The sequence below is a fragment of the Scatophagus argus genome, chromosome 7 (assembly GCF_020382885.2).
Source record: "Scatophagus argus isolate fScaArg1 chromosome 7, fScaArg1.pri, whole genome shotgun sequence".
Classification (NCBI taxonomy): Eukaryota; Metazoa; Chordata; class Actinopteri; family Scatophagidae; genus Scatophagus; species Scatophagus argus.
In genome coordinates, this window is record NC_058499.1 from 15,500,819 (window position 1) to 15,524,378 (window position 23,560).

Genomic DNA, 23,560 nt, shown 5'->3' on the forward strand with positions numbered 1-23,560 from the left:
TTAACAACAAATAGTAGAAAGGCTCATTTATGTCATATCTGATGTGTTTATGTTTATGTTCTTTTATTGATTATAGCCATCAGTGTTTACAAGCAGTGTCACACAAATACACCAAGTTAATCTAAGGCAAGGAAGGAAATCATGCGGTGGTATCTGATTGACATAAATAAACTTTGCAGTCTTGCATTTCTTAACGCCCTCTGTTTATACAGCTGAAGCTTCCATTCATCTATCCATCCATTTTCTATACAGCTCATACATCAGGGTCAAGGGGAGCTGGAGCCTATCCCAGCAGACAACGGGCAAGAGGCGGAGTAAATCCTGGACTGGTCGCTAGTCAATCACAGGGCCAACACACAAAGACAGACAACCACACACTCACACCTAGGGGCAATGTAGAACATCCAATTAACCTAATGTGTATGTGTTTGGGATTGTGGGAGGAAGCCAGAGTACCTGGAGAAAACCCACGCAGGGACAGGGAGAACATGCAAACAGGAGGGCCCAGATAGGGAACAGAACCTGGAACCCTCCTGCTGTAAGGAGGACGCCATCCTACTTTTTGTTTAAATTCGGAGTTCATATCGTTTGTCATCACATTTAGACAAAGAAGTGAAAGGAATTGGCAGAGAATGGAGAGCTAGTCATCACGGGGAGATCCTAATCTCCCACAGCATTGAATGTAAGCCAGGCAACATTAGAGCTCTTCTGTTCCATGCACTAATCACTGATCAGCACAGTGCAGCTGGAGTGTTCCTGAGTATTCTTAAAGTTTGTTGAGGCTATTCCGATATAGATAGACTGTAGCCAGTAAGAAAGAGGATAGCGCCTGTGTGTGTGTGAGTACACTTTTACAGGGTCACACACAAATTCTGGGATTAGCAGAACACTGCTGTTAATTTGGAGAACATAACTCCCATGTGACAACAGACGTATAAATTAACATACAATCATCCTGTCAACACGGACACAGAGACAGACAAATGGAGGGAAACATTCACTCAGCTTTGAGCCTGTGCATTCATGCTAATCAGACAAAGGTCAGAGAACACGCTACTAACCTCCAGTGTGGCCCACAGTTGTCCAGCAAAATATTCTTAAGAGAATTCCTACATGAACTGACCACATGGTCTCATTTCCATTTCCCTCAACTTCACAGGCCTCTTTCAGTTTCTCCTGTCTGGCAGGTTTCACATGTATGTTGTCTTTGTTTTCTGTCTCTGCAATGTTATGAGAGCTCTCTGCCTCAAGTTCAGCTTTAATCCAGGAGCACTTGGTGCCAGGTCTGCCTAGGACATGCTTAACAGACAAATTAAGGAAGAATATGCAAGCCTGCAGCTCCCAACCCTCAGTCCAACATTTACTTTGAAGTTCTGAGTTAGTGACAGACCCCAAAGGCTCAGTTAACACCCCCCCACACACAAAAACACACACACAAAAACACTACCCATCAGCTTGCCTTGTCATCTAAGAGACTGCCAGTTTCACCACAAAATCTGCTGCCTCATCACCACAATGCGCCAGGCTCAGCTGCCTGATGGAAACCATTAGTGCAAGAAGTCAGCCTGACTCACACAATCAGGCAACCAGGATGCTTCAAGCTCAGACATAGAAAGCAGAATACTGTTAAAGCTGGGTCAAATGAATCACGGTGCTTGATGACCCACAAAGCCTTCCTGATCAACTGAATATTAGCCTGGAGGCAGAGATCAACAAGGAGGAAGTTGTTGCAATTTTGAGAACAAGGTGGTTAAGACTACAACATGACAATGAGCTCTAGTCTCTGTTGTTATTGGATACCACTAATACTAATAAATAAAATTATTTGTATAAGGGCAATTAAAAATTTAGATCTAGTGAATTTCCCACTTGTCCAGTCGGGTAAAAAAAAAAAAACTACAACAAACAAAGAACAATAAATGTTGAATGTTGAAGAGCAGGTTTAAACAGTACTCAGGCAGTTAAAGGAATAGTTTGTATATTGGGACACATGCTTATTTGCTTTCATGCAGAGTTAGAACAGAAGATCAATGTTACTTTTTTGTTTGTGCATTACTACAATGCTGAAACTGCTAAGTCAATGACAGCAATTTGGCGTCATATTATCAGCTTTATTTAGCGACTATAATTTCATTGTCATATGATAGCCCGTAATATAAATTTCCAATCATTTGGCCCACAATTTACTGACAGCAAAATAACTTAGCTTAGCATTAACACTGACATCAGACAGCAGACAGCTAGCTCAGCTCTGTTTAAGTTAAGCTAACCCCCTCCTGGAATCTGTGAGTGAGCGTGTTTCCCGAAATGTCTATTACTTTTTCTTTACTACTCCTTTAAGGCACATTCACATACTTGATGTAGGCATCATCCCACAGAGACTAATTCATGCCAACAATTCTCAGTGAGTCAACTCAGTGAGAACAATGAGAAACCAAACATATAGCCAGCTGTTGAAGTATTTCTCACTCCAGAAATCTATAGAGATTCATCCATACCGTCACACTTCATTCATCACGTCGTTTTCTTCTTGGAAATGAACCACAGCTTTTCCTAAGTGCTCATCTGTCTGCAAATGTATGTATGTGTGTGCATATCTAGCTAAACTCAAGCCTGATGTATCTGTACTGTCTATCTAGGTCTCTCTAAGTGTATAATTACTGGCGTTCAAGAGTGGCCATGGCTGATACTTGAGATTGTAAACCCTTGTCTAACTCAATTAGATTCTCAACCTCCATTTGAGAGCAGTTTGCATTCTCAGCTGTGAGGAGCAGCACACAGAGGCTCACAAAAGCATTTCCAAAGTTGGAACGGTGTGTGAGATCTCTGCAGCGATTACACAGGAACTTCTTGGGTCCACATCCTGTCCCACGACTCACTCTGTCAGAACAACTCATCTCAAGTATTTGGGTGTAATACTGTCGTTCTTGGCTTTAAAGTATGACTCACTTGGAAACAATCAATCCCCACTAAAGAGATGTACATCCACCTGATGGAAGATTCCCAGAAACTGTACTAGGAGGTTAAATGTCAGCATTGTAGCAGAGTATTTCCTCACCTATAAGCATAAATGCTTGATTTTGTTGTGCATAATTACTGTAAGGTTGGAAGACACATAACATTCTTGTGTACTATTAAGTAATTCTGTGAGTAGTGATAATGATTACCTCTTGTTTGCCTAATTGAACATAATCATCATTAAGCTATTTGGCAATGAAGCAAAAACAAAAATAATTAAAAAATTGTATCAAGGATTTCTACAAGATAGAAAATCATTCTGCTTGCAGAGTGGGTTGAATCAGCAAACAGAAAAAAAAACTGTTAGTGGAAACTAATGCACTACACAACAAGGTGAAAAATGTACTTGAAAAATGGACTTTCTTGGAGCAGACAAGTCCCCTGATGCTGGGAAAATGTGACAGTCTTGCCTTGATTGCTTTATTGTATCAGCTTTCAACCAAGAGATGAGATTAGTCACTTAAAATGCAGCCAGATATATGAGATTTGAGTGAGCCCAATTTGTCAGAAACCTTAGCATCAGCAGATGCTAAGTGCATCAGGTACTGCTGACCTTGAAGATTTAGGGATTGAGAACCTTAAATTATCAGTGTGGGCTGGCCAGCCACCCCCATGCTGGAGATCCAAAGAACGTAACAGACAAGGAAGATTAAAGGGTTATGACACTGCAGCACAGTACTGGAAAGAAGAGCACCTAACATTTAAGAGCATCTTAAATTTTCTGCAGGCTATGCTAGTTGTCTTGGCTTTGCGGGGGGGAAAAAAAGGGAAAATAAATCTTTTGCTGATGCGGTAATACTTTCAGTAATGATTCCATTATGACATTAAGAAAATACAGCAAATGGAGAGGAATGACAAAAATGAACAATAGCATGTTAATCAGAAAGCATTCATGATTCCAAGGCTGAAAGACAATAACTAACGGGATAAACAAGACTTCGTTCGCCAGCCTTCATCTGAGCTTGTCTGAGAATTGCAAAAGCACTTTCTGTCTCCTTCATTTTCTATAAAACTAGTTAAACTTCAATAAAGAGGCCTTTAAAAGCATTCAGAAATACAACTGTACCTCTGAAGTTCCATCTATATCCTTCAGAACAGGATATAGTAATGTAACAGTAATGAATCAATAAGAAAATCAGCTTTCACACGCACATATTTGGTGCAGGCTGGCATCAATTCCCAGGCTCACAGGAGGTCTCAGTTAAACTCAGCTGTGCATCGGATGATGCTATGAGTCACCCATTTAGTGTCCAAGTATGTGTTTGTGTCTGAGTATGTTTTTTAAAGATTTTGCTTTACCCTTGCTGTAACCAAACAACACTGGAATCCCCCATAAAACAAGATCTTCCTTTTAGAAGAAATAAAAATCTACACACACAAGACAGGTTTTTCTGTGCTGTAAGAAAAGAGAGCCACACAAATCTGGTTCCTATCATTCCCAAAGGAATACCTCCTCTTCTTTCAGATCTGAAAAAAAAAAAAAAAACTAACCAAAACAGGGAAATGAAAAAAGAAACATTTGGACTTTGGAGTGGCTGGAACTTCCTCTCGGCTTTGCAGCCGTCAACAACATCTGCAACTGCCAACCCTGGACAGATGTCCAAGCAGAAACATTGTCTCCGGGTGGATAGGTGGGGTGGGGTGAAGGGGGTTAAAGCCTGGCTGTAACTTGGCTGTACAGATGCCCATAGACACAGCAGAGCTCTGAATGCTTGTTTAGTGTACACTGGGATAATGGAAAAAGAACACACTGGCCTTAACATGTCTCACTGCAGTCATTAAGTTTTAGTGACATATGCCTTTCATTTATGTCTGAGGTCAATTCCCATTTCAGCTGGGCCTCAGCTCATAATATGATTGAATATACAACAGTGGGCTTGTGATTAGTGTCAGAAGTTGAACTGGAAGCAAAACAGTATTGCGCTTGTTACTCTAGATTTGTGAATTCTCTCAATTATTGACAAGTGATATATTATCATACATCACTGACATCTTCTGTATACACATTATTCTTTAAAAAAAACATCCTTACTTATAAATCGTAATGTCTTGCAAGACTCCTGACCTAATATAACCTAGCACACTGCTTTTCCATTCCACCCACATTAGAGATCAACCAATATTGTTTTTTCAGAATAATACCGATTACTGGGAAAGCACAATATGCAGGAATGTAGGAAGACAAGTACATAGTATAGTATATAGTATAGGCTTGTACAAAAATAATCTTAAGACCCACTAGATGTGTGTGGCAGTGTCTGCAGAGACCCTTTACTTGAAAACTCCCATTTTCTGCTACTTTATTCTTTGGCAACCATCTAGCTGTAGTTTTAGATGGATAACATCCACATTTTACGCTTGTTGGGAAGCTTTTATTGCACTTAAAGTAACACGATAAAGTTGTCGTCAACTTGAGTAAAGTCGTTCCTCTCCTCTACTACGTATATGTGTGCAGTAATACGGACATAAGTTAGCTTAATGCTCTTACTATCATGAAATACAGAGAGAGTTACTGTGCTGCATGGACTGTATAGCAGTCATACAAGTATTTTCATTGTCAGCGATGTTTTGTACCACTAAAGACAGCAAAAACATGGCAGAGAGAGAGAGAGAGAGCCAGGCATGGGTCCCTGCTGCCTATACAATTATAGAGGAAACACTGCACCACATTTATTTGATCACTTCAATCACTTGTTACTTTGCAGACTCAAATAAGTAAAAAATATAAACACTATCATATATATTAATGCTGTTACATAAATTGATTTATTTTATCAGCAATCGCGCAACAAAAATGCTGAGCCAACAATTGGTCAGGCCAGTAATCGGTCTATCCCTCATCCACACCCTGACACCGTTTCTAGACCAGAGCTCAACACCTGCATCCAATCACACTGTGCCTTGCTTCCTTTGCTTCACAACGCCCACCAGCAGATTGGGAATCAGAGTAAGACAAGGCTCATGGAGATTTTATGACAAAACCATCTTAACTTAAATTCTGATCCAGAACCAACAAATCAAAAGCGAAAAACGAAAAAAAATAATAGCCGTAATTAAGAGTCAGTCCGCTTAAAAATGAAAAGAAAGAAAATTCCACAGAAGTTTTCTCTGTTTTCTAACACAAATCCAAAGTTGGCCTTCCTAATTGAAGAAGGCGTTTTTACACTGTCAATAAATTTCATGATTTAAGATGATGATGACTTTACTGTGTTTCCAATTATCTTGTTTAATTCAACAGAGCCAGAAAAGATGATATACACACATTGTAAAACTCAACTAACAAAATAATACACTGCATACCCATTTTAACAAGTCATTTAGTATAGTAATGCACATTGATGAAGGCCAACAAATCAACAAATCAAATGTCATTATTATGACATAACTGTGACACATCTTACTGAGCTTTGAATTCTGGCAATTTCCTTTAAATATGAACAAAACAAATGAAAATGCACTGGAAATGAGATTTCAACATTACACATGTGCAGATGACCCAAGACTGACCTTTTAAGCAGTACAGCCAAACCTCCAAACAATTTCTCTTGTAGAGGACTTGACAGGTCCCAAACTCAAACGCAATCAGAACATTTGACACACAGCAGCCAAGAATCCAGCAGAGTCAAGTCTCAGATCTGCCATGACGGCCATCTATCATCTTACATCAACATGAAGTACACTGGGGTCTTTAACTCACTGAGACATCTCATCTGTCAGACACAATCACTCTAACCACCTGTACACTTGTCAGCAATGGTAAAGAAAAAAAAAAAAAAGGAAATCAAGCAAACCACTCACATCATGTAACATCCATCTCAACCATCTGTCTTGTCCTTTCTCTTGCATAAATCATTCCATAGTCACATTAATGTCCATTAGAGTGTGTGACCTGCAAAGTACTACAGTTTGGTGACGTTTTTAACTTTTTGTGTCAGTGAATCTTACAAAAACATATTTAATTGCAGTGCTAGTTTTGTTTTTTTGAGGTATTTGTGCTTTATTCATTCCGATTTTCTTTTTTTGCAGTTGTATTGTCAGTTATGTAAGTTGTTTTGCTTCCCACGAAAAATCATGTTTTATTGTTCCCCCCACTACTAGGATTTTGGCTCCTCTCTGCCGGATCATAGGCCATCCAGGAACCCTTCTATTCTGGCTGCCGATGCTTCATCCAGACGTTTGGCTTTGGATCGTTGTCCCCCAGGAGATCTGGCCTCTCCTCTCTCTCTCGCCTTTCTCTTTCCGCCTATGTGTGCTTGCCTGTCTCCCCTATCTGAGTGAATGCTGTACTGCTTTTTCGGTGTTTGTGTGGCCTGTCCTCATGAGTATTCTCCTCCATGATTGAGTGCAGGTTTAGTGGCCCAGGTTCTACTATCCTGCAACACCTGAAGTGGCTCAACATCCTCCTGGATCCATACACTTCACTAGAGTTGCATACTGAACGCAGTACTTCTAATTTGTCCTGATCAAAATATGCGGGTACTCCCAAGGACTGATTTACGCTAAATCAATCAATACCAAATTTCAGTACCAGAGAGCACATCTGAATTAGAGAGTAACTCAATGCAGAAAATAACCACTACAATATCTGTAATGCAAAATGCAAAGCTGACGAGGGAAACGCATCTAACCTGAGGTAAACACCTGGTCAGACAGAAAATATTTATAAAATGTATGTATGATGTCAGATAGTCTGAAAGCCAAGTTCTCTTCAGCAGTGGCAGGTACTGTTAGCACCTCTGCAGCCAGCATTGTGCTTGTTCATCTCACACTTACTTACATGGCAATTCCATTTTTGATACTACAGAGTATCAAAAAGTACCCCTGGCTAACAATACCAAATTCCTCTTTAAAAGTCATCGGTACTCAGTCCAACTGATATGTACGCACTTCATTTGTTGCATGTATGTTGTTTTTCCTGAAGTTTCTTCCTTTTTGAGGGAGTTTTTCCTTATCTCTGATTCAAGAGTTAAAAGACAGAGGGTGTCGTATGCAGATCGTCAAGACCCTTGAGGCAAATTGTGAATTGTGGTACTGGGCTCTATAAATAGACTTAACTTGTTATGCTACATGTAACACACTCTTTGCATCCATTTCACGGTGGTTTGTGTACAGGCAAAAAGCAAAACAAAACATAGAACAAAAATAAGACTATGCTGTATACTACATATGCCAAGAGTAATTAGAAAACCGATTAGCCATACAGCTCTGTTAATCAAATTATATTTAATCTGACTATGACTCTACTCTAACACCCTTTTTTAGTTGTTTAAATGATAGAAGTATTACCTTAACCTGGTTACAATTAACATAGCAAATTCAGTAATGATTGCTGTAAAAATTGTTGTCCCCATCAGGATCCTGTTGAAACTGTGAGGCAGAGCTGAACCAGGCCTGTGCTGATGGCGAGTCGCACTGAAATACATCCAAAACATCTGGTCCCTCTTACTCACACAGCCAGCAACCCCGGTTCTACCCACAAAGACAAAAGAAAAGAACACTGGGGGTGCCCTCCTCTGCACTGCACAGAAATGCTGAGTTACATACACACACACCCACACACTCAGGATTCCCTGATCTGTGGCTCTTTATCTCCAGGCCATGATGCCTAAAGGACACAAAGCAGACCCCCACTCCTTTGAAACAGGATCCACCACTAGACCTCTAAATCCTTGACTGCTTACGTACATCCCACTTATACTAAACAATGGTCATAAAACATCTCGTTTGTAGGTTTTCATCCAATATTTTACCCTTCCAGCACGCTGTGAATCATAGGAATCTCAACGCCTCGCACACTCACAACAACATTCTTGAGAAGAGAGAAAAATAGGACAACCAAGTAAGCCAGGCTACGGACCAGCAGTTTGATTCCTGCACAAATCACACCCTGTGAGGTTTAACCTACAGATGGTTCAAGCATCTGCTTAGTGTGTAGAAATGACACATAAAGAGATACTGCCTGGGAACACAAGACATTCACCAAAGCTAACCGACAACAGACACTGAAATAGCTCATGTCTCTGGCACAAATTCACAACTGTACAAACATCAACAGAACATCAAAACACATTAATTCGCCCATTTCCTCTTCATCTCTTCTTTACAAACTCTTATTTCCTTGTCTCTCTTTTTTCCTTCTTCTCTACTTCATCACATCCTCTACGGACCCTTTCCAATTTCTGCACCATCACTCTGACACAATATGTGCTTTCTGTATTTTTCTTGGTTTTAGACAGGTTCTGTGTTTACAGGTCCTGGCAGCTCGGACAGAGGGACCAGCGCCGAGCTGGACTCTCTGCCCTGTGACCCAGTTCCCACACTGGCCATGAACAATGCCGCTTGGGAGCGTCCAACAGATGCACCCCAACATGTTCTGAGAGAAAGGGATGGAAGAGGTTCAACTAGGGGGATGGAAGGAGGTGGTGGTGGGGGGGAGGAGTGTAATGTTTTCTTGACGATCACGTCCAAAGCCCCCAATGGGGGGCGTTCAGGTCTATCATCAATAAATGACGCAGGCACATGACAGCATCAGTAAATTTGCTAAAGCTTTACGGCAGTCTCTTGAGAAGTGCTGGATTTTTCAGACGGACACGGAATGGGTTTATAGCAACTCTCCTAAAAACTGTGAGCTCACTCAAGAGTGGTTTGCTGCTCTCTTGTAGGTTTTCTTATAACAACACTGTTTTGTTTTGTTCCTGTTTTCATGTAATTACAAAGGAGAATGACAGCAAAGAAGGGTTAGGGAACAAGGGGGCATTATATTTGAGCTAACAGAGGGTGCAACCCCCTTCAGTTTTTTATATGGCACCTGGTACCACGCATTTGTTTTTACAGTATTTTTTTGTCCCGATTCACAGCTCAGTTGGTCTCCAGTTTCCAATCATGAACAGGGGAAAAAAACATCTCTTCCAGACGGTCTCACTTCTTTGCTTTCCTCTCTCCATCTCCATCTTTCTTTCTCCTTTCCTTCTCATCAGTCACTCCTTTCATCTTCCAATCCTCCATTTGGTCTGCATCAGTGCAGGGAAAGATCAGAGCACTGCTAGAGAAGGGCACTAGATAAGAGGCTATGACAGACAGGGAGTGCAGTAAAAGACTAGTTATTTTATAGTCTTCTCTTCCGTCTGCATGAGAGGGTTTTATAGGCCGGCAAAGAACTTTGGATCTAGTTCTGTTCAGACTTTCGGCTGGCAGAGCTGCAGTCAGTTCAGCTAAGTTGGCACAGATCGGCATGGAAACGGATACAAAAACATCCGCAGCCAATTTGCACAGATTCAATGTGTGCATGAGCAGTTTGACAAACAAACAAACAAACACACTGCTCAGTGCATGCAGTACATCTCCAGTGAGAATATAGCGCTTGATGGCTAGACAGAGGGCAGGCAGGGGGGTCAGTCTGAGGCCCTCTCAATATTTTAATACAGTCTGTCTCCACAAATACAAAGACACCTCAATTTCTTTTGTCAGTAAAGTTAAAGAAGGTTTGACCCTGTATCCTTTAACAAGGCTCCAAATCCTCTTACTTATCCTACAGAAAGTTCTTGGAGCATTATGCAACAGCAAGCTCTGTTTCTGGAATGTCCCCAGGGTCATGTGGCGGGTGGCCTTTAAATGACAGTTATGGCCACAGCTCAGCTACATAGCACAGGGGAGATGAAATGGTGATGAGAAGGAGAGGAAACTGCCCCTTAGAAAAAAAAAAAAAAAAAGAAATAAAAAAGAACTCCTGTGTGATTAATTGTGTATGTGTGGTAACACGACCTCAGCACTAATCTGCCAGATCACAAAAACACTGACATCATACACAGCCTGTTTGATGCAGACCTCACTGTAAACACACAAATTAGTCACTTAAAAAAGCACATATCAGGATTAAGTGTGATTTGTATTATTGTTGTTTGAGATTCCTAAATTATGGTCCAAGACATTAAACCAATCATGATAAAAAAAAATAATACATCATTTGTACGTGACCATATCTCTCTCAACGTGAATTATTATCTTGAAGTGCTACCACTAATATCTTGTTTGTTTGGGCCCTTGGCTCTCTTGAATGTCTTGATGTTTGTTTAGGCATCAAAAATTAAAGCAAGAAAAAAATTCTTACCCTGAAAAGTTGTCCAGGAGAAAACATGTGCAATGTACTGAATTAAAAATAGTATGAATTTAAAACTGCTCTATACCTGAAAACTTTAAGCCCTGTTGGTTTCATCAGATTTAAGAGCTGACCTACGAGGCGCCCTCCCTCTGCTCCATGAGAATATAAAAGTGAGGAGACACTGCCACTGTAGCGTACCAGTGCATGTGTGTGAAAAGCTCGACCTGCAACATGAGGTTTAAAGAATAAGTCACTGTGTGTTTGTTTTGGCAATGCACTCATATCATTTTACAGACCCAATCAAAGCATGAGCAAAAAAGAAAGGGAAAATAAAAGAGCTTTTTATTGGACTAGGCTCCCAGACACTGCCAAGGGAATACAGGCTTTTTCTTTTTCTTTTTTCTTTTTTTTTTTCTTGGTGACACTTTGCTGTCCATCTGCAAGCAACCAAGGCCTATCCCACACTGCAGTTTCAAATAGTTAATTTGTTAATGCATGTTTTGTATGCGCTATATATACACATACACCTGATAGAACAGCAAAACAAGACGAAGCTGATGGAAACCTGTAAAAACAATTCATGCACACTGTGAACTGCTAGGAATAACTGCTGGAAATGTGTGTTGTGGTGCAAAATCTAAACCAAACTCTGTCCAAAACTTGTTCCATGATCGTAAAAGAGACAGAAAGGAATGCTGCCGTCAGGCTCAGCGAGCGGGTCATTCAAGGACATAAGCGTGCATGACTCTTTATGAGTGTGAGAGAGAGAAGGGATGTGTGGTGACTACCTAACTCAATTGAAAACACATAGAGGAAAACAGCCAATAAAACAATACAAACAACAACAACAAAAAAGCCTCATATAAAGCAGATGCCTGAACACATCATATGCGTGTGTACACATACATGATGGTACCTATGAACGAATAAGATGACGGAGATATTAATCAAGCTATAAAATGGAGAACTGAAAAATGCTGCCATATTACGTAGAAAAGGCGATAACTGTCTTAGTTAAAGTATTGGACATCCAGTAATTCCTGACAAAATGTTATTATAATCAAATTACTGCAGTGGAACAAAGTAAGGCACATCCTTACTGGGTGAACAAAAAGGTTGTTACTTGCATTACATTCTTAAGCCTCTTAAGTCTCTCCATTGGCACAAAATCTTTGGAAAAATCTCTTTCTTCTTATTCTGCCTATAGTTCAGGCCAGAAATTTCTGAATTATGAGCAGAGTGCATATGACTGATCCAGGTGTAGATTTTGGATTATTTTTTTACTACAAACCTGGGGCTGCATTGGTGGGGTGCGTTGTTTAAGGTACTGGTGAGATGAAGAAATATGATCCATTATGGCCTGCCAGTTCCAGAGTTTGGAAGCTAATGAGTTGCCAAAACACTGGTGGTTTATAATGCTATGAGGAAGAATTTTACAACTCAGGTCACACTCAGGGAAGGTATCATGGCGATAATCATTTTATGCTTGGTTGCGACAATTGCTGGGTAAAGAATATGAAAAAGTAATCTACCTGGAACTTGCACTTACATGAATTTGCTGCCTGCTGGCAGCATTGCCCTGCTGGAAAAGTGGCTCCGTTTTGTTTGTGTGCGTGTGTGTGTATGTGCTGACAACCCTACCGTGCCAAGGCAGGGCCCCATGGCACCCAACACAGCATAAAACAACAAGAATGAAAGAGGAGAGTGTTTTCTCATCCAGTGCTTTTGTCTGTCTGAACACAGCCTTAGACCTAAGTAGTACTTTAATTTGGTAAACGTACACAGTTGCTTTAGGCCAAAATGTCAAAGTAATGTAATGAATACTGTAGTTACTTTTCTTAGGGGGCCATGTGGAATTCATTGACTTTAAAATAAAATAAATAATGGCGTGCAATTTGCTAGTACTGACAGTACAATGTATATGAGCCTAGCCTTTATTCACATTTTAGGAGACAAAAAGCCTTGGTTGGCTGTTACATAAAAACACCTGTCCTAACAAAATAACACAAAACAGTTTAACCACCAGACGGGCAGCGTGAGAAGGAATTTCCTTCCCTAAAGCCTTACTTCTAGACAAACACGATGAAATCATGAATGCGAAATTATGTGTTGGTCTTCAGGCGTCCATATGTGGCCTGCAATGGTCATACACGGGCCGGCTCTGCTTTGATCGAGACTCATTTGGATCACAGAGGAAAGAACAGAGAAACAGGAAGGGCCCTCGGTCAAAAACATCCAAGACAGATATGGAGGAAGGGAGAGGGATGAACAAAAGACATAGACACTGGGCAGACACTAAAAACATTAAAGTGTGTTTGTGCGTGTTGCTAGGGCTGTGTGCTGAATGCTGTATGTTTCTAATAAGTATACCATTATAGTATCATACTGTATGGCAGATTGTGTCAGTCTGCTATTACAGTGTTTGTTGAGATACAGTTGTCCACTTAAAATCATGTTGCCTGGTTCTTCAGTTATATTTACATCATATACTAATATCAACGAGCTGAAATAACTTCCCTGTGGAGTTGAAGACCCCTAGTTGCTATGGAGCTGTTTTTCTCTGTTTGTTTCTAATGCTTCACACTATTCCACTCATCAACAGGTGGCAGTAAGACATCATGACAAGCAGCAAAGCAACAGCAGAAGAAGAAGAAGAAGGTGAAGGAGGAGAAGAAGAAGAAAAAGAAGAAGAAAGGAGAAGAACAAGAAGAAGACGACGAAGAAAGGAGAAAAAGAAGAAGAAGAAGAAGAAAGGAGAAGAACAAGAATAAGACGAAGAAAGCAGAAGAAGAAGAAGAAGAAGAAGAAGAAAGGAGAAGGTGAAGGAGCATGATATCAATATTTCATTTGTTAAATACTGACAATATCATGATCTCCCCACTGGTGACAACTCATATTACTCATATTGCAATATTCAGCAAAATATTCCCACACCCACACTGACAGTACAACACCAGTGACATCATTCAACACAGAAATCACAGAGGTTCACTATCCCGAACAGCAAACGCACAAATATGCTGTATTGGCTGGGTGCATTCACATGAAAAAAACAAACATTGAAAACACAGCTAAAAACAGTCATCACTGTGCAAAGATTCAGGAACATTTTTTTCATAATCACTACATATGAATGTAATTGGAATCCTGATGCTGAAACATTAATAACAGGCTTCCATTTTATGTGTGATGACTACACAGTCATGTCACAGTCAAAAGGTTTTTCTGCACGTGTGCAGAACAAGAACAGACAACATGCTCAGATGTATTGATTCAGTGAGCGTGCCAATGTAATTGATGCACAGTGTAAATGTCAGTCTATATTATCATTAATAAGGTATGCCATTATATTAAAATTCTCATGGCAAATCTGTGTCACTGTTTCTATTCAAGCGTCCAGCGTCTCCTTCATAAAAATTCAAAAGCAGCCAAGAAAAAGACCATGAAGACATTTAGTCCCATCTGGCAATAAATCAGAATTGTGGGAATATTCTGGATTGTTGAGAAACAATTCATTACGAGTTTTATCATTATATCCGCTAACATTGTACCCTTGTCAAAAGGCTTAATATATCATATTGTGATGAACCTTTCAATTTATACCTGTAATGACTACTTTATAAAGCTGAATAACATTAATAGCATTTTTGGAACCAAAAAAACTTAAGTTATGTATCCAGCATTTTTGAATGTGGTCTTACCTGCCCATCTTGACCAACATGTACCTGGTGGATCTGGAGATTTCCCTGAAATAGAGAAGCAAAATGTCATGTCAAAAACTGGATGCCAAAGTACATACACACAATCATTTCACTATGCCATTCACCTCAATCTGTGTGGACTAGAGATTACTAAAGCTGGCCATGTCACTGAAATATAATTTTAAAAATTCTGCACAAGTTTGACAAATTTACATATCTCTTTGTAGTTAACCTTGTGGTGATTTACTCTACATGTGATGACATATGAGAGAAGTGGATGCGATGCCTTATACGTCAACTATTCTGTTGTTCCTGGTTACATCAACACTCGTGTAAACAAAAACAGATTCCCATTCGCACGTGCACAAACCCACTGCTGTTTCATCAAGATGCAATGACCATCATAAACACCCACAGTGATGTTAACAAGACCATATGAGAGAGGACATCATACAAGCAGTATTTAGACAACCCAAACTTTCAGCTGTTTTCTCTTGCTAATTGTATTTCATGTACATATTAACCACTGTCTGAGCTGCCATATGGCCAGTGAGCGGTGTAATCTCTCAAACAGCTCATTTCCTTTTCAAGCACGCTAAAACCAATGTCTTTGATGAAAGGGGCCCGTTCCTAATGAAAACATATTCTGTGAGTGGCAGTTGGGAGAAGTGGGATTTTGTTGCTAAGCTTTGAACTCCAAAAAACAAACAATATCGTGGAATAGGAAGGAGAGAGGAGAAGAAAATCTGGGCTCAGCCACAAAGAGCAGGAAAGGCTTTAAAGCTTCTCTGCCTCCAACTCACTCCGTCTCTCTCACTCAATCGTGCATTTCTTCCTTTAGCAACGCTGAATAGGAAATGAGAAAAACACATGGTCAAGGTGTCAACTGCTTTTGCATAAATGTCATGCATCTGTGGCACATATCATATAGGGTATGTGATTACATGTGTATGTGCGTACACTGTGTGGCACCTTGAAATAAATCTCTCTCTCCCACATCCTTGCAAAAAAAAAAAAAAATCACTAGCCATGACGCTGATGTGGAAATTCCTCTTCAGCAGTCGGTGTGGTTTGGAGTTAGATTTTGATTTCAACTGGCAGGCCGGCATTGTGTGTGCATGCAGAGTGCATGTCTGGCGGGGGACATGAGACATCTGGGCATTATGTGAAACAAAAGTCACAACCCCATGCAAAAGAAGAAGGATTTATAAACACTGAGATGTTTTATACAGAACATCTGTTTTTGCTAATTCACTAATGACTGAATTGTTATCAGGCATTACTTGGATGCATTATGCTTCACTGGAAAGGTTATTTGCATGTGCAAACAGAAAAATACAAGGCTCAAAGAACACATCATTTTTTTTTCTTCTTAGCAAACTTATTTAAAAGAGGAAAAACAACACTTTATTCTAGAACATGGCTCTACTTTTTCTTTCTTTTATAAGTAGATTAGTTTATAGCCTCCAAAACATGAGTTGCACAATCACAAATTTTATCAGTCATCAGGAAATGGGTTGTGGCTCAAATTAGAATAATTGTTCTTTTGCACAGTTGTAGGGGGAACAGTTCTAATTTTCTGAATAAACATTCTGTGAGCTTTCAGTGCGACCTGAGCCTCACCAAAGGATAATGCAACTTGGTGGAGTAAAGACACGTCTGGATAGCGGTTCTGATTAATGACCTAAGTAATGTACGAGAAACTTGTCATTGTGTAGAAATTCCCCCAGGTCTGAGGGCCATCAAGGGAGCATTCACTCAAACTACATGCTAAGAAAGACATTATGCACTCCTTCAAATAGATAGTTCGTCATTAGCTAACCAGAAGTCAACCAAATTACTAACCAGACTTCAACAACAAAAACAACAACATACTACCATTCCCACATTTATTTTGCACCCAAAAATTATTTTTATTTATTAAATTATTATTATTTTATTAAGTTCACTCTAATAGTTATATTCTGCTCAGAGTTAAAAAAAAAAAAAAAAAAAAGAGTTGCTGAGAAGCTTTCTCTCTTATTCAGAACTCACACACTCTCACACTTGCCTCACTGTCCTGTGTGATCTGCACCTCCTCTCCTTGTGGCACTTGAGCAATGTGCAGCTGACCCTGTGGGATCTGAGAGACACAGATGAAGGGTGAGACACACTAGACGCACTAAATTAAATGAAATTATAAACCACGGTAAATGATATCTAACATTTTCAAGGCTCTTGTAAAAGAAATTTCAGGCACCCATATGAAGACTGATACAGGTGCTGTGAACTTAAGCTGCTAATCTAAGTATTAAGGAACAATATTCCAACATTTTGTCTTTGTGTTTCCCTGTTGAGCTGCAGTGGACGGACAGTAACAAAAAGTTGTGCAGAAAAACCTGTCTCATTGTTCATAAGCACCTGAGACAGACTTTAGACAGCCTTGAAAAAGTGTGAACCCATTCTATCAGCTCCATTTTAACTACAGTGCACAGAATGTGATTTAATAACAATGAAACAAGTAGTCCCAGGGTTGTACCTGAGATCAGGCAACAAAACGAGATTTTTTTTTTTTATTTTTAGTTTAGTAATTGTCAGACTACGGTTGCAGCGCTGAATCAGTCAGTAAGTATACTTGATTTCCTCTGCTGTATTAGCAGCACTCATAAATTTCAGGCTCAGCTGCACCCTTTAACACCCTGCAAGAGCGTCTGGAGGGTAATAACCGCATAGTGACAATCATTCTCTCCCACTCTTCCACCTTCTGCCTAAATTCTCTTCCTGTCTGTCTGCCCTCAATCTTTTATGCCTGTTCCTTCCTTTCTCAGGCGAGTCACCTATCATCAGTACCTCCAAACCCACGCATCATGTGGCAACCTATTAAAAACAGAAATACTGAGTGCTGTAAATTATGAGGTAGCTCTGTAGCACTATCAAGCACTCGTCTCACAGCAGAATGAAAATTACTTCTAATGCTCACGTACTATAGTCATATCATGTGTTACAATTACAACCACGTTTTACGGTTGGTAAGTAAAGAAAATCTAAATTATTCCTTCATGGCAACCATTGTCTCACAGACTGTGTGTGTGTTTATCATTGGCTGTTTGAACACACAAATGGGAAAAGACAGACTGGGCCAACTGCTCTCATTCAATTCACGACTCTAACATCAATGACAGACCTTGAAGTTATAGCACTTTATCAATTTGATTCGTTCCACAGATTTCGTGTAACTTCAAACTTTTAACACACCACTGAGTTTAATAACATGACTGGTTCCTCACTTGTCCCTTAAAATTAGGTATTTTGGGTTATTTCAGGGCACAGGGAATACAAGACATGAAAGGTTCAATCACTCCTCTTTGTCAGCCCACCCATGATGCTGCAGTGGGCCTGACTTTGACCTTTGGCCATAGCAGCTGTATGAGTTCATACAACCCCTGAGAAACTCCATCATTGACATAAGCTGTATTTCTACAGAATGCTGTATGGACTGATATGTCCCCCTGCACTGCATACCCTGCTCTATGAGATCCTCATATGACAGCAGTGAGATAAGTACATGTATCAGAAAAAGGAAAGAAACTGTAAGGTAGAAATATGACAAATACTGTCAGAACCGATGGTCATACACTTCATGCCAGAGAACAGGCCATGACATATTGTCTATGGGCTCAGAGAAAGACTGAGGAATTAAAGGTCTGACACTCACCACCTGAACTTGTCCATCCTCGCCAATGCGGTGGAACTGGACCTGTTGATTGGCCAGTGTATAATGTAAGGTCTGCTGCGTGGCAGCCTCAATGTGGGCTGCTTCTTCTGCCATGCCTCCCTCTGGTTAGGAGAACAAGCAGTAAGGTCAGTGGTGCACTTGTGTGTACAGCACAAACAGGTTCCAGCACACATAAAAAATAAAAAGGACAGATACACAAACTGACACACACCCAGAAGTGGTGATGCAAGGGGCCTTCACAATTTCTTGTTGGGAAAAAAAAAAAAAAAAAAAAAAACCAAGGCCATCTGCTGGATGATGTTGTGTTTATACTTTATCAAATGCCTAAATACACAACCAGGATTCTCAAGCTAGCCATCCAAACACACACAAACACACACACACACACACACAGTCATGGTTTAGCAGCCAAACACAAACTCCAGGCCTCAGTCTAAACACCCACTATCACTCCAGCAGACTAAAACCCCTGTAAAGCCCACAGCAGACTCCAACCAACCCAAAGATGTCAGAAGATGTCAGCAATCAAAGACAGCGGAGCCCTCAGTGACAGTTTAAGCCTGCACAACAGTACACAAAACAAACCAAATCACACCATTTCTTTTAAGATGTGGGAGAGAATCTTAGGTAATTTCTTGTAACAGACCTTGCAAGAACTGCTTTTTTTTGAGAAAGAAAAGAAAAAAAACATCAGGGATTGTAAATGACAAAAACCATACACCACATATCACGTGACCCCCAAACATTCTGTTTTGCATTATGTTGCCTTGAAACATAAGACTGATTCCTATCTTTTTGTTATAACTGTCATGTACCGTTTCATGTAAATAATCCTCAGTACTTTTGTTTGTTGGATGAGGAAGCAAACAGCGGCTTAAGAAGTGTGACAGTTGTGGGCTTAGATCTACTTGCTATTTCACTGATAAATAATGGTTTTAAAAGCAGCTTCTTTCCTCTCCTCTCTTAACATGTCATCTGATTAAGGAAAGAATGACTTTCTATCTTTGACTTTGCATGTCTGTGCATGGACCATCTGAACTAGTATTTGTGTTGTAAACTCTGGGGTGTGTGTGGCCTGAAAAGGCAGGGCCCACCCCTTGTGTGTGCTCACAGGATATTTGGGTTTCCCCTGCAGTCTTTCTGTTCCCTCGTCAGAGGTGAGAGGTGATGGCTCACAGGGAGGGAAGGACAGCAGGCATTGTGTGCAGATTACAACCATCTGCAGCATACACACCATATTTGCATTTGGGTTCAGGTCTTAAAATAGATTTCATATAGCAGATAAAAAGAAAATGGTCCGAGTATATTGTGTGGCTGTGCTTGTTGACTATTTGCATAATGTCATTTTCCTACATTAAAACAACTGAACAGGAAGTGAAAGAGGAAAGGGTAACTTAAAAATCATTTGTCTTTATGTGCAGTAGCCAATCAATGAGAAAAGGCATGGGTAAGTAACGCAAATAGTGGGGTCAAAATTTGCACAAAAGTGCGACTAATGGAAAGCCTCTAGATGGACCAGTACTGTTTTACACAGATTGCTATTCCTTGGTAGCTATCCAAAGTAAACTTTGGTCACAACCATAAGAAAGCTTTGACAATCAAGATGATAACTGAGGAAATAACTTCATTTCAAATGGTTGAGCACCTTTTTTTGGCCTTTTTTTTTGCTCACAGTACAAAGTCAGTGACTTCCTACAAGCCAACTAATATATCATGCTTCTCCACAGAAAACAATACAAACTGAAAGCTAATGATGGTGTCATTGGCCTTTAAGCAAGAGAAACACCAGAAGATGTCTGTCTTGATTCTCACAACCATGTTTGATTAGAAAACAACCACAGAAACGTAGCAACGCTATCAGCTGATAAAGACTTACGCGAATGGAGCCAGGTGGGTATTCATTTGCTCAAACCAAAAAGATATGTGAAATGTGCTCACTCCAAAAGCATTTCACAAGAAAAGTTTCAGAAGGTTTAACCTCTTTTTTAAAAAAAAATACAAAGATTCACAAGCTTAAAAAGTTGACATGAATGTGATTTATAAATGCGATCTAATGTTAATGTTCACTAATCACTCCAGTCATATGTGTACACATCCATGGATTCTTTGTCATTGTCATTATTCTGTATGATCTGATTGCCCTACTCCCTGGTTTATGCTGACCTGTTCCCCACTGATTTTTTTCCACATGTGTATGGATAAAGAGTGATATACAGTAAATATCATCCTGGACCAAAAGTAAATGTTCTGGAAAATACCACTGAAAAAGGGAGGCCCTCTCAGATTTGAGGGCCATTTTCTTAATGGAGTCACTGTTGCTGTGTTTCCCTCTATTTTTGATTTATTTTTATCTAATTGCCACATAACATACACACATACAAGCAAAAGTAGAATTATAATGAATCTTGAATCTGAATCTTAAAGCAAGTATCTCAACAAAATCTTTGTCCTTGGTATGCTTATTAATGCAGCATACAAGTGGACAAATAATTATGTCCACTACTTACTGTTTACAGTAAGTTACACGGTCGGCACGCACAAAGTCATGCTTTACAGCTCCAGATTATCTGTAATTTACCTGTGCCCGTACCGCGAGGCGTGCGTTTGGAGAAGCTCTTGACGGCAAGACTCTGTCCGCGCTGCTTGCGTCTCCAGGCGGTGCGACACTTGGAGTCGATGCTTTGCTTGATGCGGTACCAATCTGACTCAGTGATGCCAAATTTGTGGAACAAGTGGCCTGTAGGGACATGATAAGATCAAATGATATCACATACTGTACAGGTAATCAAATATTGTTAGCTTGGACATGAATGGGATGATCATATCTCCAAATCTATCTGTTCTGATATGTCATTTTGGCCCAGAAATGCTCTGTTCTTTAAATTTTTTAAAGTTTTTGTTTTAATAGTGCACAAAACCAGATAGTCTCCTCTGAGCTTTAGCAAAGTAAATGAGCAAGTATCATATAGTTCTGATATTTTTACATGCCCTTGCCTTCACCTAAACCTGAAGGTAACAACAGTAACAATACAAATACAAGGTAGCTAGGACAATTCACTCACAAAAACATCACAGGCTAACAATGTAAGCTGTACATTTTACAGGTGAAATACTGTTTTACAATTCAAGTTAAAGGTGTGTTTTAGCATAAATATGTATATAGTAGGCCTTTTGGTACACCTAATCCTAAAATCTTAACAATGTTAGCATACAGTTCCATAGCCTTCACAGGTTTCCACGATCCTTGAAGGATTCACAGCAGACTACTGCAGATACATATAGAAAATTTTAAGCTGTCTTATATGCTACTGTGCAAGGTGTTTGTAAAAGGGCCACTTCATCTGCAATAGATGTAGACTTTTACATAAAGGAAACCACCATCCTGCTTACTTCTACTTCACACACTTTGGCAAGCAGTGTTAACACAGTCCCGGGACTGTGTGTCATCCGTCCCTCAGAAGAAATATGTGCAGGTGAGACTGGATTCAGCTGTATTTAGCACTGTCAATTTCAGTGTGTTCCGCATGACAGCTCATTTCTACAAAAATTAACAATGCAGCTATAACCTGAGGGTAAAAAAAAGAGAGAGGGGGAGCTGAAGGCTATCTGGCGATAGTGGGATGCCAGCATACGGTGGCCCCTTCACACCTGATGGATCCTGTACAGGCAAGCAGGCCAGATGCTCCTTCATTCCTTTTTTATTTTTTTTTCTTTAGGCACGCAGAATGAGCCATCCAAAAGTCACCTGGCCCTGCTCCAGCCTCTGCATACCTCTATATAAGACCAAATCTGCATGTAACTGCACACACCCATGCTGTTGAGAGGATACACAGGTAACCAAGTATTCACTTGTATGCATGCCATGAGGGATATTTACTAAAACCTCCTGCAGGGGGGATAAGCCACAATATGACTACAGCAAACACAACCCCTCTTTACATTGCATTATGAACCATATAAATATAGTATATAGGCACAGGACTTTCAGAAATATCCGTCTGTCCACGATCATAACCCTGACTCTGCTTCATCAGGAATCAAAGAGTTTACTGAATTGAGGGTGACTCCATTACGATCTTTCTACCACACATGTGCTTGTCATTTAGAGCCTGGTATGTTATAAAATGTGTTGCACATTTATGCGTGTGTGCAATGATGAATGCATGTTGTTGTAACCCGTCTTGGGAATACAGACTGCAGTCTATTTCTGTGTTCAATTCGGTGCTGCTTTCTAATGGAACAGGGATGAAATGTGGGAAGGTCTCAGAGAGTTCATTTATTGCTGTAAGGGGGCAAAGACTTTTAACTCTGGCTGAGTGAAATTTATTAGCATAATTTAAACTGCAGAAATCATGTAATAACCATGAGATAAACAATGGTTTTTAAAGACCACTTTGGCAGTTACAAGTGCATCATTTTGCCAATTAAGTTATCACACAGCTCAGAAACACTTGGCAAGAAAATATGCTGGATTCACTTCCAAGGCTTGATGGTGTCTTTTAGTGCCAGCAGCAGGTACATAAAAAAAAATCCTCTTTGTGAACTGACTTGCAATGGAATAATGTTTATCATTGGGTCTACCTCCACTTTATCAAAACCCACACGATGGAGCATGAAATTGCTACACATCAGTACTAGATGGTTATGGTGTCAATACAGGAGGACTTACAGCGAATGCCATAGATCATGAGAGGGTCAAGCTGCTTTTTGCCATGTTTGCCCTGACCAGAGAGGTTTGACATGGCCTGAACCTCCCGATGGAACAGATAGTCCAGGAGCGTCAGTGCCATTTTCTCTGCTGTGCGACAGTTTGTGGTGATGTGGAGCATATCAGCTGGAGACACTGGGCAACGAACTCTCATCTCTGGGTTGTTCTCATCTCCCAACCAGGTCCCCCCTGGGTAATCATCTAGAGGAAACAGGAGATGAAACATTTATTCAAACACACATATACACAGATATATCTATAATCTAATATAATCACTATAGAATCTACCTGCAATGATTCACAGGTTGACAAATGCTACA

At 40.1% G+C, this 23,560-nt stretch overlaps 1 protein-coding gene across 2 annotated transcripts in view; it reads right to left on the reverse strand.

The window, feature by feature from the left end:
- LOC124061782 (BTG3 associated nuclear protein) overlaps window positions 1-23,560 on the reverse strand; it is a 35,683-nt gene that overhangs the window by 6,625 nt on the left and 5,498 nt on the right. The window contains exons 7-11 of one of the 2 annotated variants that reach the window (XM_046394007.1): window positions 23,202-23,441; window positions 21,123-21,269; window positions 18,512-18,633; window positions 16,868-16,939; window positions 14,818-14,862 (exon numbers count right to left, since the gene is read on the reverse strand). In XM_046394007.1, coding sequence (XP_046249963.1) covers window positions 14,818-14,862; window positions 16,868-16,939; window positions 18,512-18,633; window positions 21,123-21,269; window positions 23,202-23,441 — 626 coding nt within the window. Of the gene's footprint in view, window positions 1-14,817; window positions 14,863-16,867; window positions 16,940-18,511; window positions 18,634-21,110; window positions 21,270-23,201; window positions 23,442-23,560 lie in introns of both variants that reach the window. The other variant, XM_046394005.1, reaches the window with a different exon arrangement.